This window comes from Augochlora pura, chromosome 4 (assembly GCF_028453695.1).
Source record: "Augochlora pura isolate Apur16 chromosome 4, APUR_v2.2.1, whole genome shotgun sequence".
Taxonomy (NCBI): Eukaryota; Metazoa; Arthropoda; class Insecta; order Hymenoptera; family Halictidae; genus Augochlora; species Augochlora pura.
This window is the reverse complement of record NC_135775.1, coordinates 6,605,537-6,618,704: the sequence shown is the minus strand read 5'-3', so window position 1 is coordinate 6,618,704 and position 13,168 is coordinate 6,605,537. Positions and strand designations below refer to the sequence as shown.

The 13,168-nt window shown below is 37.4% G+C and overlaps 2 protein-coding genes across 5 annotated transcripts; one reads left to right on the top strand and one right to left on the bottom strand.

The window, feature by feature from the left end:
• The first annotated feature begins 3,004 nt into the window (after window positions 1–3,004).
• LOC144468823 (uncharacterized) lies at window positions 3,005–7,348 on the top strand. Its single transcript, XM_078178574.1, has 3 exons — window positions 3,005–3,069; window positions 4,447–4,486; window positions 6,221–7,348. The coding sequence occupies exons 1-3, from the start codon at window positions 3,018–3,020 to the stop codon at window positions 7,200–7,202; spliced, it is 1,074 nt and encodes a 357-aa protein (XP_078034700.1). The 5' UTR covers window positions 3,005–3,017; the 3' UTR covers window positions 7,203–7,348.
• A 592-nt stretch (window positions 7,349–7,940) lies between these two features.
• Window positions 7,941–12,183, bottom strand: LOC144469458 (guanylate kinase). 4 transcript variants are annotated; one of them, XM_078179767.1, is made up of 5 exons: window positions 11,598–12,183; window positions 11,112–11,190; window positions 10,673–10,940; window positions 10,380–10,603; window positions 7,941–10,303 (listed from the first exon to the last, which is right to left on the bottom strand). In XM_078179767.1, the coding sequence occupies exons 2-5, from the start codon at window positions 11,146–11,148 to the stop codon at window positions 10,182–10,184; spliced, it is 651 nt and encodes a 216-aa protein (XP_078035893.1). In that variant the 5' UTR covers window positions 11,149–11,190; window positions 11,598–12,183; the 3' UTR covers window positions 7,941–10,181. The 4 variants fall into 4 exon arrangements, with proteins under 4 accessions (XP_078035893.1, XP_078035894.1, XP_078035892.1 ...); XM_078179768.1 differs by having other exon boundaries at window positions 11,866–12,183; XM_078179766.1 differs by lacking the exon at window positions 11,112–11,190 and having other exon boundaries at window positions 11,598–12,177.
• Window positions 12,184–13,168: the final 985 nt, after the last annotated feature.

Genomic DNA, 13,168 nt, shown 5'->3' with positions numbered 1-13,168 from the left:
GCGTCAAGACGACGTCTCTATTAAAGACGTCAAGAAACTCTCCCTCAATGGAAGAATTTAATTTATTCAATCCGAATGATTTTCAAAGATCTATTTTTGGCATCCTCGAAGTCCCTCGACGGATCGTCGATTTTTAAATTCTTGACCAGGACTTTTTCTAAACCATTAACTACCAATCCAATGCTCTCGAAGACAATCGTTTCCACGTTGCTTACGTCGACAACTCAGAAATTCTACGGCAATTTTTTCATTACTCTCGTACGACCCGCGATAAAGACTTGCGAAGCTGTCGTTTCGCTCGGAAGCCCTAACGACACCGATCTATATTCGAGGTCACGGAGCGATAATCTCGTCAAGGGGCAAGGTATTCAGGGTCGTATGACAGCGGTGGGTCGCCTCGATCGCAAATGGGATGTAAAAAGAAACTCGAGCAGCAATATTTCGACCTGCGGAACACGAATATTATTTTGTGTGGGCGTTGATAGAGAAACTATATCACCCGAGAACGTCGATTGAGTCGAATGGCAGAAGACTTTCCAGAGTATTTATGATTTGGAATGATCTATTCGAGCTGTCAGTCGAGAGGAAACCGCTGATCGACGGTAATCGATCGAGCTCTGCGGAAACTCGGCTGGAACATCTCATTCAAAATGGTATTTTGCGCGAACCCCTCCCGTTAATTCTAGAGCCCAGTTTGTAATCAACGTGTCTGACGAATAGGATAATTCTGATCTGAATCTTAAATGATCTAATTTTATTTTTAATTTTATTTAAACACTTTGAAAAACTTAAAAATTACAAAGACAGCGAACGTAGTAAGCTCTCAATATCGTGCAAACTGAACGCTACCTTGGCCATTTTCATAACAACCGGCTGTCACGCGTTAACCATACCATTAATAATGTCAACGCTTCAACTAGAGCCATGAAGATAATTTTCGTTTTTTTAAGAATTATGACAATATTTTCACGTTCAAAACGTTATATAATTCACACGTACTGTGTCACTTAGACCATGTTATTTGGTCTCTTCAGCACAACAGATACATTCGTTTACTTGAAAGAACTCGTCGCTGAAACTAATTGTACTATTGGATTTATTCTGAACGTTTGAATAAATAAATAAATAAATAAGAAGAAACGATTTAAAAAAGTAACTAAAACGCTTTATTATTAGACTCCGTGTAAAGAATTTGGAGAGTTCGTAAGACCTTTATCGAGCAAGAACAGAACCGTTCAAGATCCCCACGGCTTTAACTTCCTGCGCAAATCCAGAAAAGCCTAGGTCCTATGTGTCCGTAAAGCTTCTCAATAACTTCGAGAACTTCGTAATCAAGACACAAAGTCATTTCCCGTTTCCATAGAGATCCAGAAGACCGTAAATTGAAAACAGGTCTTCGTGCGTGCCCGTTTACCATTGTCGTAGATTTAATGCGAAACCTGATGCACGGATTCACGACTCGATAATGGAACGATTGCGCTCTTCAATATTTCATTCTGGGTGAATCGCACAAAGCGTTACCACGTGAGGAGATGAAAAGAAATTGGCGCGGTAAAAGATTTTCGCTTGGAGGGACGAGGAAAGCCGGGGAAAGCATTCATCTTTTTACCGTTTCGGTCCCGGTGTATTGTTTCGTCGAGAACTTCGACGCTCGATTATTTCCTCGGACCAATGCTCAAACATTCGCCACAATGGGATTTCTTGTTTTAGTTTCGGACAGGTTCGCGATGTATCCGGAATAAACGATCGTTCAAACGGAACGAGCTCGTTGCGGTGAAATATCGTGGATTCCGTTCGACTTAGCCCGGGGAAACGTGGAATTTGTCACCGGCAGGGCCGTATCTTTTAATAATATCCCGCTTCCGCGTTGCGCTGTTTCCCTTTACGGCAGCGAAATTTCATTTGAACCAGCTGGCCTTAGAAAAGAAAAGGCGAGACGCAACAAGCCCGGCGAATTATCGAAGTACAGCGAGCGAACATGTCTGTAATAAACTGTTAATTCCACGGGCGATAAACAAATTATATCCCCGATCGTAATTTCATTTTGCTTCTAAACTGTTCGCCGATATTATACCCCCGCCGCGTGAGAATGGGCCGGGTGCGCAGAAATTGAACACAAATTAACCTTTATCGAGGATTCCGGGTAAATAATTACAGCAGCTTCGGCACGCACCAAGTGTGCTCGATTCTTTAGGGAGACGATGGCTTTTGATCGATTTTAATCGACTGTTTGATCCGAGCACTGAAGAGTAACATTGAATCAATGGAACCGAATAATCGAGAGCACGCGTTGATGGTGCTTAACATACACATTTCTGTGTGTATTTCATTTACAAAAAGTCGCCATTTGAAACAGGAGAAAAAATATCGTACAACACATATTATAATAATTAGAGAATGAAGAAAGCTTCCGAGTGGCTTTTGTGTCTTAACAATTAATGCGGTAGGTTTTTATTTTGCAGTTACGTTTGAATGAGCTCCTCGTTGCTGACTGTTCACGCGCCCGAATTAATAGAATTAAAACGGAGCAATTGAAAGTCCATGGCCAATAAGACGCATTCGACGGACCGTCAGAAAACTGCAAACACTGTGCATGAAATTCGCGGATGCGATTGTCCTCTGGAAAGAAAAACAACGCTGTTCCATTTAATCGTTCGATCGGCGTAGGTATATCTTGTTTACGCAGCCCCGTATCGCAAACATTCATTTTTCCGGTGGAATAAAAATGCACGACCTCGTTCCCGGCGAAGTACACTCTAAAGTAAGGCGAGCGCAAACAATGCGGTGAATTAAGTATCGCGAATGAGAGCCTGGACGAGGTTGACAGAACCCGGAATGTTTCCGATTCATTAACGCTGTTGATACTTCGCCGGGCTGAATTCGTCAGTTTTCCAGCCGGTGCTTTCTGTCGCGGAATTAGTCAGCGGAGGAAATGGCGGTTTATTTCGGGCCGATCTGAAAATACGCGCACACGTCCCGCCCCAGAGGCTCAGTTCTCGAGGCGACGAGATAGGACCATGGCTCTTAAAGAGTGGCTGCTCTCCACGATCGCGATTACGATCTTGATAGGTACGTACCTGGCCAGGACACCTCGTGAAAATCACACCTGAACGGCCGAGTCCAGTCGCCGTACTTAACACTTCGTTTACGGAGCACTAAAAGCAGCCATTTTACTTTACTCGATCAAAAATAACAGAGATATGTTTAAGCAGATTTTTGACAATTTTTATCATAACATGTGCTCACGGAAAAAATTTCTTGATCTAATTATCCATGAATGCATGTTCAGAATGATAATTGTGAATTTACTAATCTTAATAATCGTGAATTTAATAATTTTAATAATTGTAAATTTTAAAATTCGGAGACAAATCAAGCGTTGATGAAGTGCTTTTAGTACACGATTTCCTTAAAAAGAGTGAAATTCTCGATTTTGCGCGCCCGTTTCTATGTGACCCACTTTTATGCAACATTATCTGAATTCTAATATCTTATCTATGAATTCTAAATTCCGATAGTCAGTGTAAAAATCGACGTTCGAAAATGACAATTTGCCGAAAGAATTTAGACAGTGAATTGCAAAAGTGTGACGAAAAACTGATAATTGAAGTACAAGTTTTTCTTCGTCGTGTTTCGGTTGTTTAATAAACGATGAGTGTGTCTCGTGTTAAGCAAACTCTCTCTCTCTCTCTGTACATTATTTTTGTTTTTTATCTTTTTAAATTATTACGTATTTATTTTTTAAAGTCGACATGGTTTCTACGGTTCCATCTATTAGGTATTCAGTCAGCCACAAACGTCGACCTACTTGAATAAATGACGCTGCTCGATTTATTTGCGAAGAAGTACAAATAAACCAGAAGCAGGGATGGAACAAAGAATTATCACTATTTTTATGCATTCCTTCCAATTTACTCTGTGATAGTATAATTTTATCTAGAAAATTAATCAACGCCCTTAAATGATGCAATCTTTTAGCTTTCCCCTTAATTGTTGCACTTCGAAGCTGTTTAGACGATTATGACATTGTATTTTTTCACACTGTTAATTTCTTGGGATAACATAAGGGCTGTTAGTTTAGACTACCTCAAAATATATAGTCTACTATTTAAATACTATATCGACATTCCGGAAAAATAAAATAAAATAAAGATATCTCTTAAGAGAACTTAACAAATCATGAGTTCTAAATTTAGAATGATATATCAGTATCAAAAGTATGAAGTCAAATATAATAATATTTCCAGGAGCGATTGTCGCCACTATTGTTATATAGCTTTTACGAGCAACTATTTCTTGGCATGGATAAATATCCGTTTTCTTCAGTCGGGGGGAAGAACCGAGAACAGTAGCCGGTAGCTCTCGTCCTAAATTCTCTGTTTCCGGAGAGCCCCGAATCATTTCAGCGTACGCTATGTTAATTAATTGTGTTTTCGTTTCCACCAGGAATATCATCCGTCTCTGCGTGGAACCCGGAGATACACCGGTACGTATTTCATTGTAGCATCTTCGTGATCGTTACGCGAGATGAGGACAATTTAATATTTCTTGTAGAAAATATTACAGATACTAAAATGAAAGAAAAAACCCTTATTTTAATACAAGAATATTCTGCACTGAAGAAAATTCTTCAATGTGTACAGCAAATAATGAGATATCTATAAAATTTAAACGGAACTCGCTTTGCAATTTAATTGCTTCATCAACCCTTATAAAATGCATGGTGCATTAACCAATTTCTCTTTCCATTATAACATTAGCCTCCAGCGTCATACGTGTACGACTTTCACGATCTTGTGCTCTCCATCAGCGTGGTCAAACCAATTTCGTGAACATTGACATGTAGAACCATTATATATAGGGTAATAATCAAAAATTCTGTAACATCTGTTTGTAAAATTATTGTAAAACTTCTTAGTAATTTAGAAAAACATTTGCAACCGCAACGTTCTCTATATAGAGTCCTGAATTGTTTTCCATTGAAAACGGTATGAAACAAAGCTTGCACATTTCGTTCGTATAAGCTTGTCACTTTATTATCCGGAAGCCTTATAACGAGGCCTTATAATATGCCTTTTAATGACTGCTGTATGTGAAAGAAGCTCATAATAGTTTCAAAAGAAGCTGTTACATCATATTGTTAAAAAATGATTCGTTGGATTATGAATGAAGTTTCTGTGGCTTCCCAACCATTTTTTAAAAAACTCCCAATTGTGGATCTTCGTCTTTAAAGTCACTATTCGAAAGCTGCCGGCAAATAGTGTTAAGGATTTTCTATTCGCAAAGATAACATCCAGACAATTGGACGCGGCCATTCGAATTCGAAGATCCTCGATCCGAATCCTACACCTTGGCAATTCTTGCGGATCGTTTTTCATCCAAGGTGAAAAATTCCAGATAACGAAACACGACTGTCCGAATTCCAGGATCTTCGATCTGAATCTTAAGAAGCTCCGGTGCAGCTTCTTTTTCGGTCGCCAGGACGAAATTGTTTCAGTGTCTCCTGGAAAGCGGAGAAGACGAATGACGGTGTCTGGGACGTGATAAAATTTCATATCCGCGACCAGAGCCCCTCTATTTTCCCATTGTCGAAACGCGCAGAACGTTGCCCGATAAAACGAGCTGAAATCCTTATATTGTACTTCCATTCGGGTTACTGATTAAAAACCCTGGCACTGCTTGTACAGCGCGAATTACGCATGGATTATGAATTAATCCGACGCCAAATCAACGTCCGTCGAAATCCGATAACGTCGAAATATTTCATACCGTGACATGGAAAATAATTCGAAATCTCATCTCGTTGATTATTCTATTAATCGCAACGTTTTTTATTTAAATCCCGCTAGCGATCCCCTCGCATCCTCTTGTCAAACCATGGAAAACTATGGTATCTCTTGCAATCAATTTGACAAAAATGATATTAACCCCTTGTTTTGTAACAAATGAAATTGGTGATGTCAGATTTTATTAAATTCGGATGTTACTCGTTTAATTCGGCCATTTAGCAGTAAAGATTACACGTTATTAATTAGTTAGTCAAATTAAAAAATTAAATGAAATTGATTATTATAAACTGAAGGACAATTGGAGTAAAATTGACTGTAACTCAATTAGAATATAAAATAACAATTAGAATTGTTATACAAGAACACAAACCCGCGCTTACAATTCGGATTAAACCCAGCGAATCACGATCTAATCACATTTTCCTTGGCAGCTACGAAAGCTACGACCTGGACAGAGGTCCCGTGTTCTACGAAGCCTATTATCCGGACAGTAACGACGAATCCCATGGGAATTACCAAGAGAAACGGTATTTCGACCGTGAGGCGGTCCTGGAGAAGACGTACCAAGTGCCGTCGCAGCATTTGTCGTACCCTGAAAGAGCCATTCGACTAGCAAATCCGCAAGACCAAGCAGGGGATCCTTCGCAGGAGGTTCGTCTACCGACGGAGACACGGGAGCAGCCTCTGGATATCAAGGAGATATCGAACCTGGCCAGACGCGCAATCTCCCGCGACCTGGAGAACTGGAACACGCTTGAGAACTATTTGGACCGTGCTAAATACCAAGATTCCCCGTATCGTCGAAGAATCCTGGTTCCCGAGTCGAGATATGGGGCCCAGGAACCGAATCAAGGGATTGGAACGAGTTCCCAGGACACGTTCAAAGATCGACGAGACTTAAGTCGCGACTTGTACGAGGAAGTTCGAGAAGAACCGTTTCGAAGGGTGCCGGAAGCCATGAGGAGAATAGCCGCCAGGGATCTAACTGGAAGAGACACTGTGGAGAACTTTGGATCGGTTCGATATCAGGATCAAGATTCCGAGAACGTTGCCAGGCTTCGAGGAACGAGAGACAGTGTACCGTTGACGAGAGACTTGCAGGATCAGAGGGTCGTGGACCCTTTTCCGCCGGAAAACATCTTTGCCCCGCGTCCTCAGGTTATCAATTACATCTTCTCGAAGAAACCGATTGTGTCTGCGGAGACTGGTAATCAGATTGGTTCCGAGACGAAGGAGAAAATGCCCTTGCCTAGGAATTATGGAGATAATCTTATTCGAGACGAGGTAAAGAAGCAAGAGGAGAAGGATGTGAAGGTCACTTCGATCGAGGTCAGCGAGGTGCCCAGACACAAAACCAGGCATCATCACGGCGAATGGCCAAAACGGGATTATTCAAAGCGTCAGCAGCAGTGAAGATCAATAATCAAACTTATTATAATTACTTGCAAAAATTTTGACGCTGAGAAGAAATTTCAGTGATTTGGATCTCGACGAGTTGTACGGAGTTGATTCTTGTGAGCAGGACCGAAGGGGTGACTTTAACTAGTAAAGAAAATGGAAAAAAGTCAATGTATAATAAAAATATTTGTATTTCATTTGTTATTGTGCAAAAATTGCAGTGTCTTTTTTGTGTTCATACAATGAGATCATAAGGAGGAAATAGTTAATTGATTTGTCAAAGTTATTGAGAAACCCTACTTATCTCCTTCTTTGGTTGCTTTATGTCTACTACGCTTTTGTGAAAGAAATCTTCCTTCAGAAGATATCTTGAACCACCTGTGGAAAGAGCTAGGGCAGAGATAAAGGGTGAGATAATGAAATCACGAGGCGGAAGGGTAGAAAGAGGAAAGGGATCATTATGAGGTACGAACCAAGAAAATCTAACAACCAGAGAAGATGGCGAATCCAGGATGGTAGGGATCTGTTATAAAAGGATTTATTAAGGCGTCTAGATCACTAAAGAGAGCTAATCGAGAAGGGGTAGTAAAAGAAAAGGTCACGATTCTTTATTATCTAGAAGGAAAATAACATAGAATCTACCACTTTAGGTGGTGAACGAATATTTTTATGGTACAGAAATTTTCAAAAGTCTCCCTGTTCCTATATTATGTATGCATAGTGTATTTATTATTACATAAATACAGAACAGATAATTCTTATCATTTTTGCTATAGAACATAATATTAAGTTCGGCAAAAAGCACATGCTGTTTGGGCAATAATGGCGCTACTTGTGGCGCAATCCAAAAGTTCTGTTCAGAGACTATACAGCGCCATGGTGACAAAATACTGAAACTGCTAGCCAAATAGTACCGACCGATATCGCAGAATTATAAATAAAAATTATTAACTGTTGACTTTGGCTAGCAATTACAATGCTCCATCACCAGCTAATTGGCGCTGCTCTACATTACATATAAGGCTCAAGTTCTGCTGATTCGCTGTGACTCAACAAAACTTATAAAACAATATATGATGCACACCAAATTTTAAAAAGAAAATTTACCACGATCAGCAATCATATAAGAAACTGCCCTATCACTATTATCTTCAGCATAAAAATCGATCTTTTCTTCATTAACCAGAAAATTATTCATCTCCAAGTTACCAGAATCAGCAGCCCAGTGCTAAACTGTCTTGTTATTACTGGCTGCCCCAATCTCGAATATCTGGTTTCAGACATTTGAATAGTTTATGAATATAAAAATATGTTTCACAATACTATAATTTGAACTGCCTACTGTACAAATATAATTTCTAAAACATAAATTTTGTTATTAAAACGGAACTATTAAATTAATTATTATTATAAATTACAGAGATATTAGTGTACAAAAGCCACATTAAGTTGACTCAAATATTTATTCCTTATGCTACATCAATAGTATAATGTTCTACAACAACGTGTACGTATAATCACTACACTTCGTCTACGTTAAACATTCGTAACTATCAATTACAATAGTATAACCATACAGGTATTAACAAGTAATAACCGTGTATAGGAAAATATTTCGTCTTTTACGATCGCGTGTCAGCAACATGTTACAGCACTCTCGAGAATGCTTGTAACAATTCGACATTTTTCTTTAAATTTCTAACGAAGATTCTTAAAGGAATGTCCACGCGATTGCGTTTGTCTTACTCTTCATTCGAATGAGACATCGTACGGAGACGCTGGAACTTATTACTTAATGAGTTGGAACACAACTTCGTTTGGTGGATAATCTCAGGTATCTACATCTAGAATATTTATAATTAATTCACCGAACTAATCCCTTTTCTCCTACCCCTTTCTCTTTTCATTAGCGGATCAACTTTCCTTGGATTTATCATTCCACAAATCGTCAACCACCCACGTCAGTAAGATTTTTCTTTTCAGTTAAAAAATCATTTCGTACTCACAGCGAGAATCGAAACTAATTCGCTACCTCTCACACAACATGCAAACACTTACTTACTATAATTTAAGTTGTTCAAACGATCAACTAGCGTCTAGATTCGTACACAATCCATTTCGATGTATAAATAGCCGTTCAAAAAACAAAGAACAGTAACATTCGCAAAATATTAATAAATTCCTAGTCATGCGTGTAGCAAATGGATTGCAAAACTGCGTAAATTTACACTTGTATAGATTTAAAGCAATGGATAGATACTATGTTATTCATCATTAACATTAGTGGGGGAAAAAAAGAATTATGAACATTTGACGATATTCCTAGACCGTAAACGCATACAGGCAGTCTAATAATAAATAACAACTTTGGATTCTTAGATCCACAACCTTTCATATACGTGTATATCGCTTTAACACTAAATAGTATTAAGTTCTTTCATGCTTATAAGATTAACACCTTTCTGGAAGGTACGTACAACTAAGGCTTTCATCCATCTTTGATCAGTCCGAAGATGTAAAAATAAATTCTTTCCCCCTATGAAACGCTCAACGAACGTATAATATAGAAAACTCTAGGACAAACGAGCCCCTGATACTTGAAAGATCGTCTATTTAAAAAAATAGAAAGTTGCACACAATAAATGAAGCATTATCATTCGTTAAATGTGTGTAGTAAACTTCGGCACATACAAGACCTTAGGCATCCTGCATACTCATATAGTTACTCTTCGATATTATAATTATCTTACTGCTGTAGAAAATTATCTGCCTAAATTCATTCTCTTTTCTCGACATGGATCTACTGTACAGTCCATTGTGTAACAGTTACTTATTACTACAAGTTATCTAATGATATATAAAAATAATTATGACCTAATGTCGAGCAAATGTATTCCTTTGGGAAGCATTAATTTAACAGTCTGCAAATGTATGAATGATTCGAAACAACTTATGTATTGTATAAATGTATGTTTCCTTTTATACCATCTGCTTCTATTTTATACCTGCATCAGATTTTTGTTGGATGTTTTCCTTTATAAACTTTTTTAGCTCCTCATATGCTCTATTAACGTCGTCATTTACGATTATTAAATCAAAGTTACCGGACTTCTGACCTACAATGATTACAAAATGTATAATGTTATAACCTTGTTTTGCACGACTCCTATACACATTAAACTCGTATTATACCATATTCTATTTCCGTCACAGCGGTGGATAATCTATTCTGCAAAGCCTCCTCTGTTTCTGTTTTCCTGTCTCTCAATCTTTTTTCTAGCTCATTCATGGTTGGTGGCTTGATAAACACGTACAATGGATTCAGAGAAGTTTGCTTCACTTGTTTCACACCCTGTATTTCAATATCTAATACACAGATTTTACCTTCCGCTTGTACATCTTCCACTGCTTGCTTGCTGGACAGATTAAAAGCTAAGTAATAAGACAAATATTAGAAATACTATTCAGTTCTCACAAACAATTACCTAGTGCCATATAAGTTTCCACTAAATGTAGCAGTTTCAAGGAATTCCCCCATTTCTATCTGTTCCTGCATCCTTTCTTTGGTTGTAAAATAATAATGCTTTCCATCTTCTTCTCCTGGTCTAGGTTTTCTAGTGGTGTGTGAAATAGAATATCCATATTTCGCCGGGTACTCCTCGAATAGCTTCTTTATCAAGGTACTTTTTCCACTTCCTGATGGACCACACAGAACTAATGGACGTGGACCTTTTTGAAGCATGTTATACACACCTAAAAATTACATATATATATGTATATTTTTCTTTTTCTTTTTAATTGCATCATCAACTTCAAAATGCTATGCATAACTTGTTCATATAAAAAATATTAAATGCCATAGATTCGAACGTAAACACCTAAGGCTACATGTTAAGCAAATTAAGCTACAGAATCACTTCATACCTGTAGTGATTGCTCTAAGAACAGAAAGTGATATCATACTTAAAAGATATATGTACTGTCATCTAAAAGTCTTCAGAGGCTACAAAAAACGAAAGGGTTTAAGGAAAGAGCACTGCATTTCTAAGAATTCATAATAATCAGCAAACAATAACATAAATATTGTCTCGAACATGAATTTCCATTTGAGTTTTGCTAATATTCACTGAAGCTTCGTTAAATGGGGATAAGCCATGTCAAGCAGTAGACAAGCACTGCGAGTATGCGACAGTGTTGAGCACAGTTAGCAGCTGATCAGAGATGACGAAAATCTCATAATTAGAAAATAGTCACCATAAAAACGGTCGCGCAATATCAAGGAGGAATGCAGTGACAGTGCACCGGCATCGAAACCGGCGACGTTCGTAACGTGTTAAAATGATTACGAGCCATGAGGTGAAGTCCGACTGCAGACCTTTCGAAATATTGATTTTCAAGAGGAAAACATACCGCAAATTGTGCAACTTCCGTTACATGACCATTCACCGGCAGAGACAAAATCCTGGCACATTTGATTTACAACATCGCGAGACAATCGTCCGATTCGAGACAAACCGACCGTGCACTCCGCTTTAAATAGTCTTCTCAAAACACGTTGCGAACATAAAACGCGAACAAATTTGACTTTATTGAACACCACACAACCATGAACCACCCTCTCCAGTTTCTATTTGGCTTTGAAAAGAAGAAATTAATCGGTTGCTTAAGAATGGCTCACCTTAACAGAAAGCGTAAATTGTCAGATTAAAATAGAAAACCACTAGAAACGTGTTCGGCGCAAACAGGAAAAAACCAGGGAGGCCTGTAGTCAAAAATTGAACAGCACGAAACACAAATTACTCAAGCTACGTTGTACATACACACACATATATGTACTATGTATGTACAGTATCCACGTTTCCTTTAATAACGAGCGCATGCGCATACTTTGATGCAGCCAACATAAGTCGCACTTGATTTTGAGATTATGTGAAAAATATAAATTTGTTTTAGGAGACATTTTCAAATGCCTAAAATAAAATAAATTTTGAATTTCGTAGAAATATCCCCATATATCGACGTTAAACATAGTGGAACAAAAATAAACATTTTCAAATTATTGGTTGATTTGTGATCTTTACTTAATGGAGATTGCAATTATTTATTTTATATACTAATAGGAAATCTTCCTTTTGAATTGCTCTTAGTTTATATTTTATTTTATTACCTAACGTTCCTCTTACAAGCTAGTACTTTTAGAAGAAAGATCTCTAGTACTGTTGTAAAATTATACGTTTGATAACAGGAACAAATGATATGTTTGCAAGTTCGGAATATCGATAACATGACATATCTTATATAAATAATTACGTAAACCCTTTGGATAACAAACAGTAACATGATTTCAGCAGAAGATATAAACTTGTAATTGAAGAACGTTCGATGTGATAGAAAGCAAAGAATAAAGCGATCATGTTTCATCTTTGCATTTATTAAATATATATCTATATATATTTCACATTTATTTGTATCATCTTGAATATTTAAATGAGCATACTTTACAATACAGGTTATAGATTTAACAGTTTTCCTGATAGTCCCGTGCGTATCGTTTTATTTTCTTTCTACGCGTACCATATTAAAATCGAAAATATTAATTTAAATATGTATGTATTCTATTCTATGCACATACAGAATTTCTCTTCAACCCGGAACAGTAGTAATTGATACTGATAATTAGAATTTGAATGCTTGTTGTATGTAACGGTATTCTTATAAAATTATTATGTACTAGCTACGCTTGAACATTGCACAAGAAATGCTAGATTTAGATTGACAAAATATAGTCTTTTTTTATTGTATATATGTATGTACTGTGTATATATCGTAAACGTTTCGCAAAAATAAAAATATATAACTAAAAGATAATGAAAGATTTTTACAATATATGTATGTATACATATATTGTAAATATATATTGAAATATATATATTTCAATATTTTTAAATTACTATGTTTTGGTAGCTAAGATTAGGGGATGT

Excerpts from the sequence above, each read along its gene's own strand:
- LOC144469458 (XM_078179766.1), bottom strand. The coding sequence starts at position 11,658 with ATGTGCCAGGATTTTGTCTCTGCCGGTGAATGGTCATGTAACGGAAGT. Across the intron at positions 10,941-11,597 it reads CGGAAGTTGCACAATTTGCG|GTGTGTATAACATGCTTCAA; the intron begins GTATGTTTTCCT and ends TGTAATTTTTAG. Across the intron at positions 10,304-10,379 it reads TGTGACGGAAATAGAATATG|GTCAGAAGTCCGGTAACTTT; the intron begins GTATAATACGAG and ends TAATCATTGTAG.
- LOC144468823 (XM_078178574.1), top strand. The coding sequence starts at position 3,018 with ATGGCTCTTAAAGAGTGGCTGCTCTCCACGATCGCGATTACGATCTTG. Across the intron at positions 3,070-4,446 it reads CGCGATTACGATCTTGATAG|GAATATCATCCGTCTCTGCG; the intron begins GTACGTACCTGG and ends CGTTTCCACCAG. Across the intron at positions 4,487-6,220 it reads TGGAACCCGGAGATACACCG|CTACGAAAGCTACGACCTGG; the intron begins GTACGTATTTCA and ends TTTCCTTGGCAG.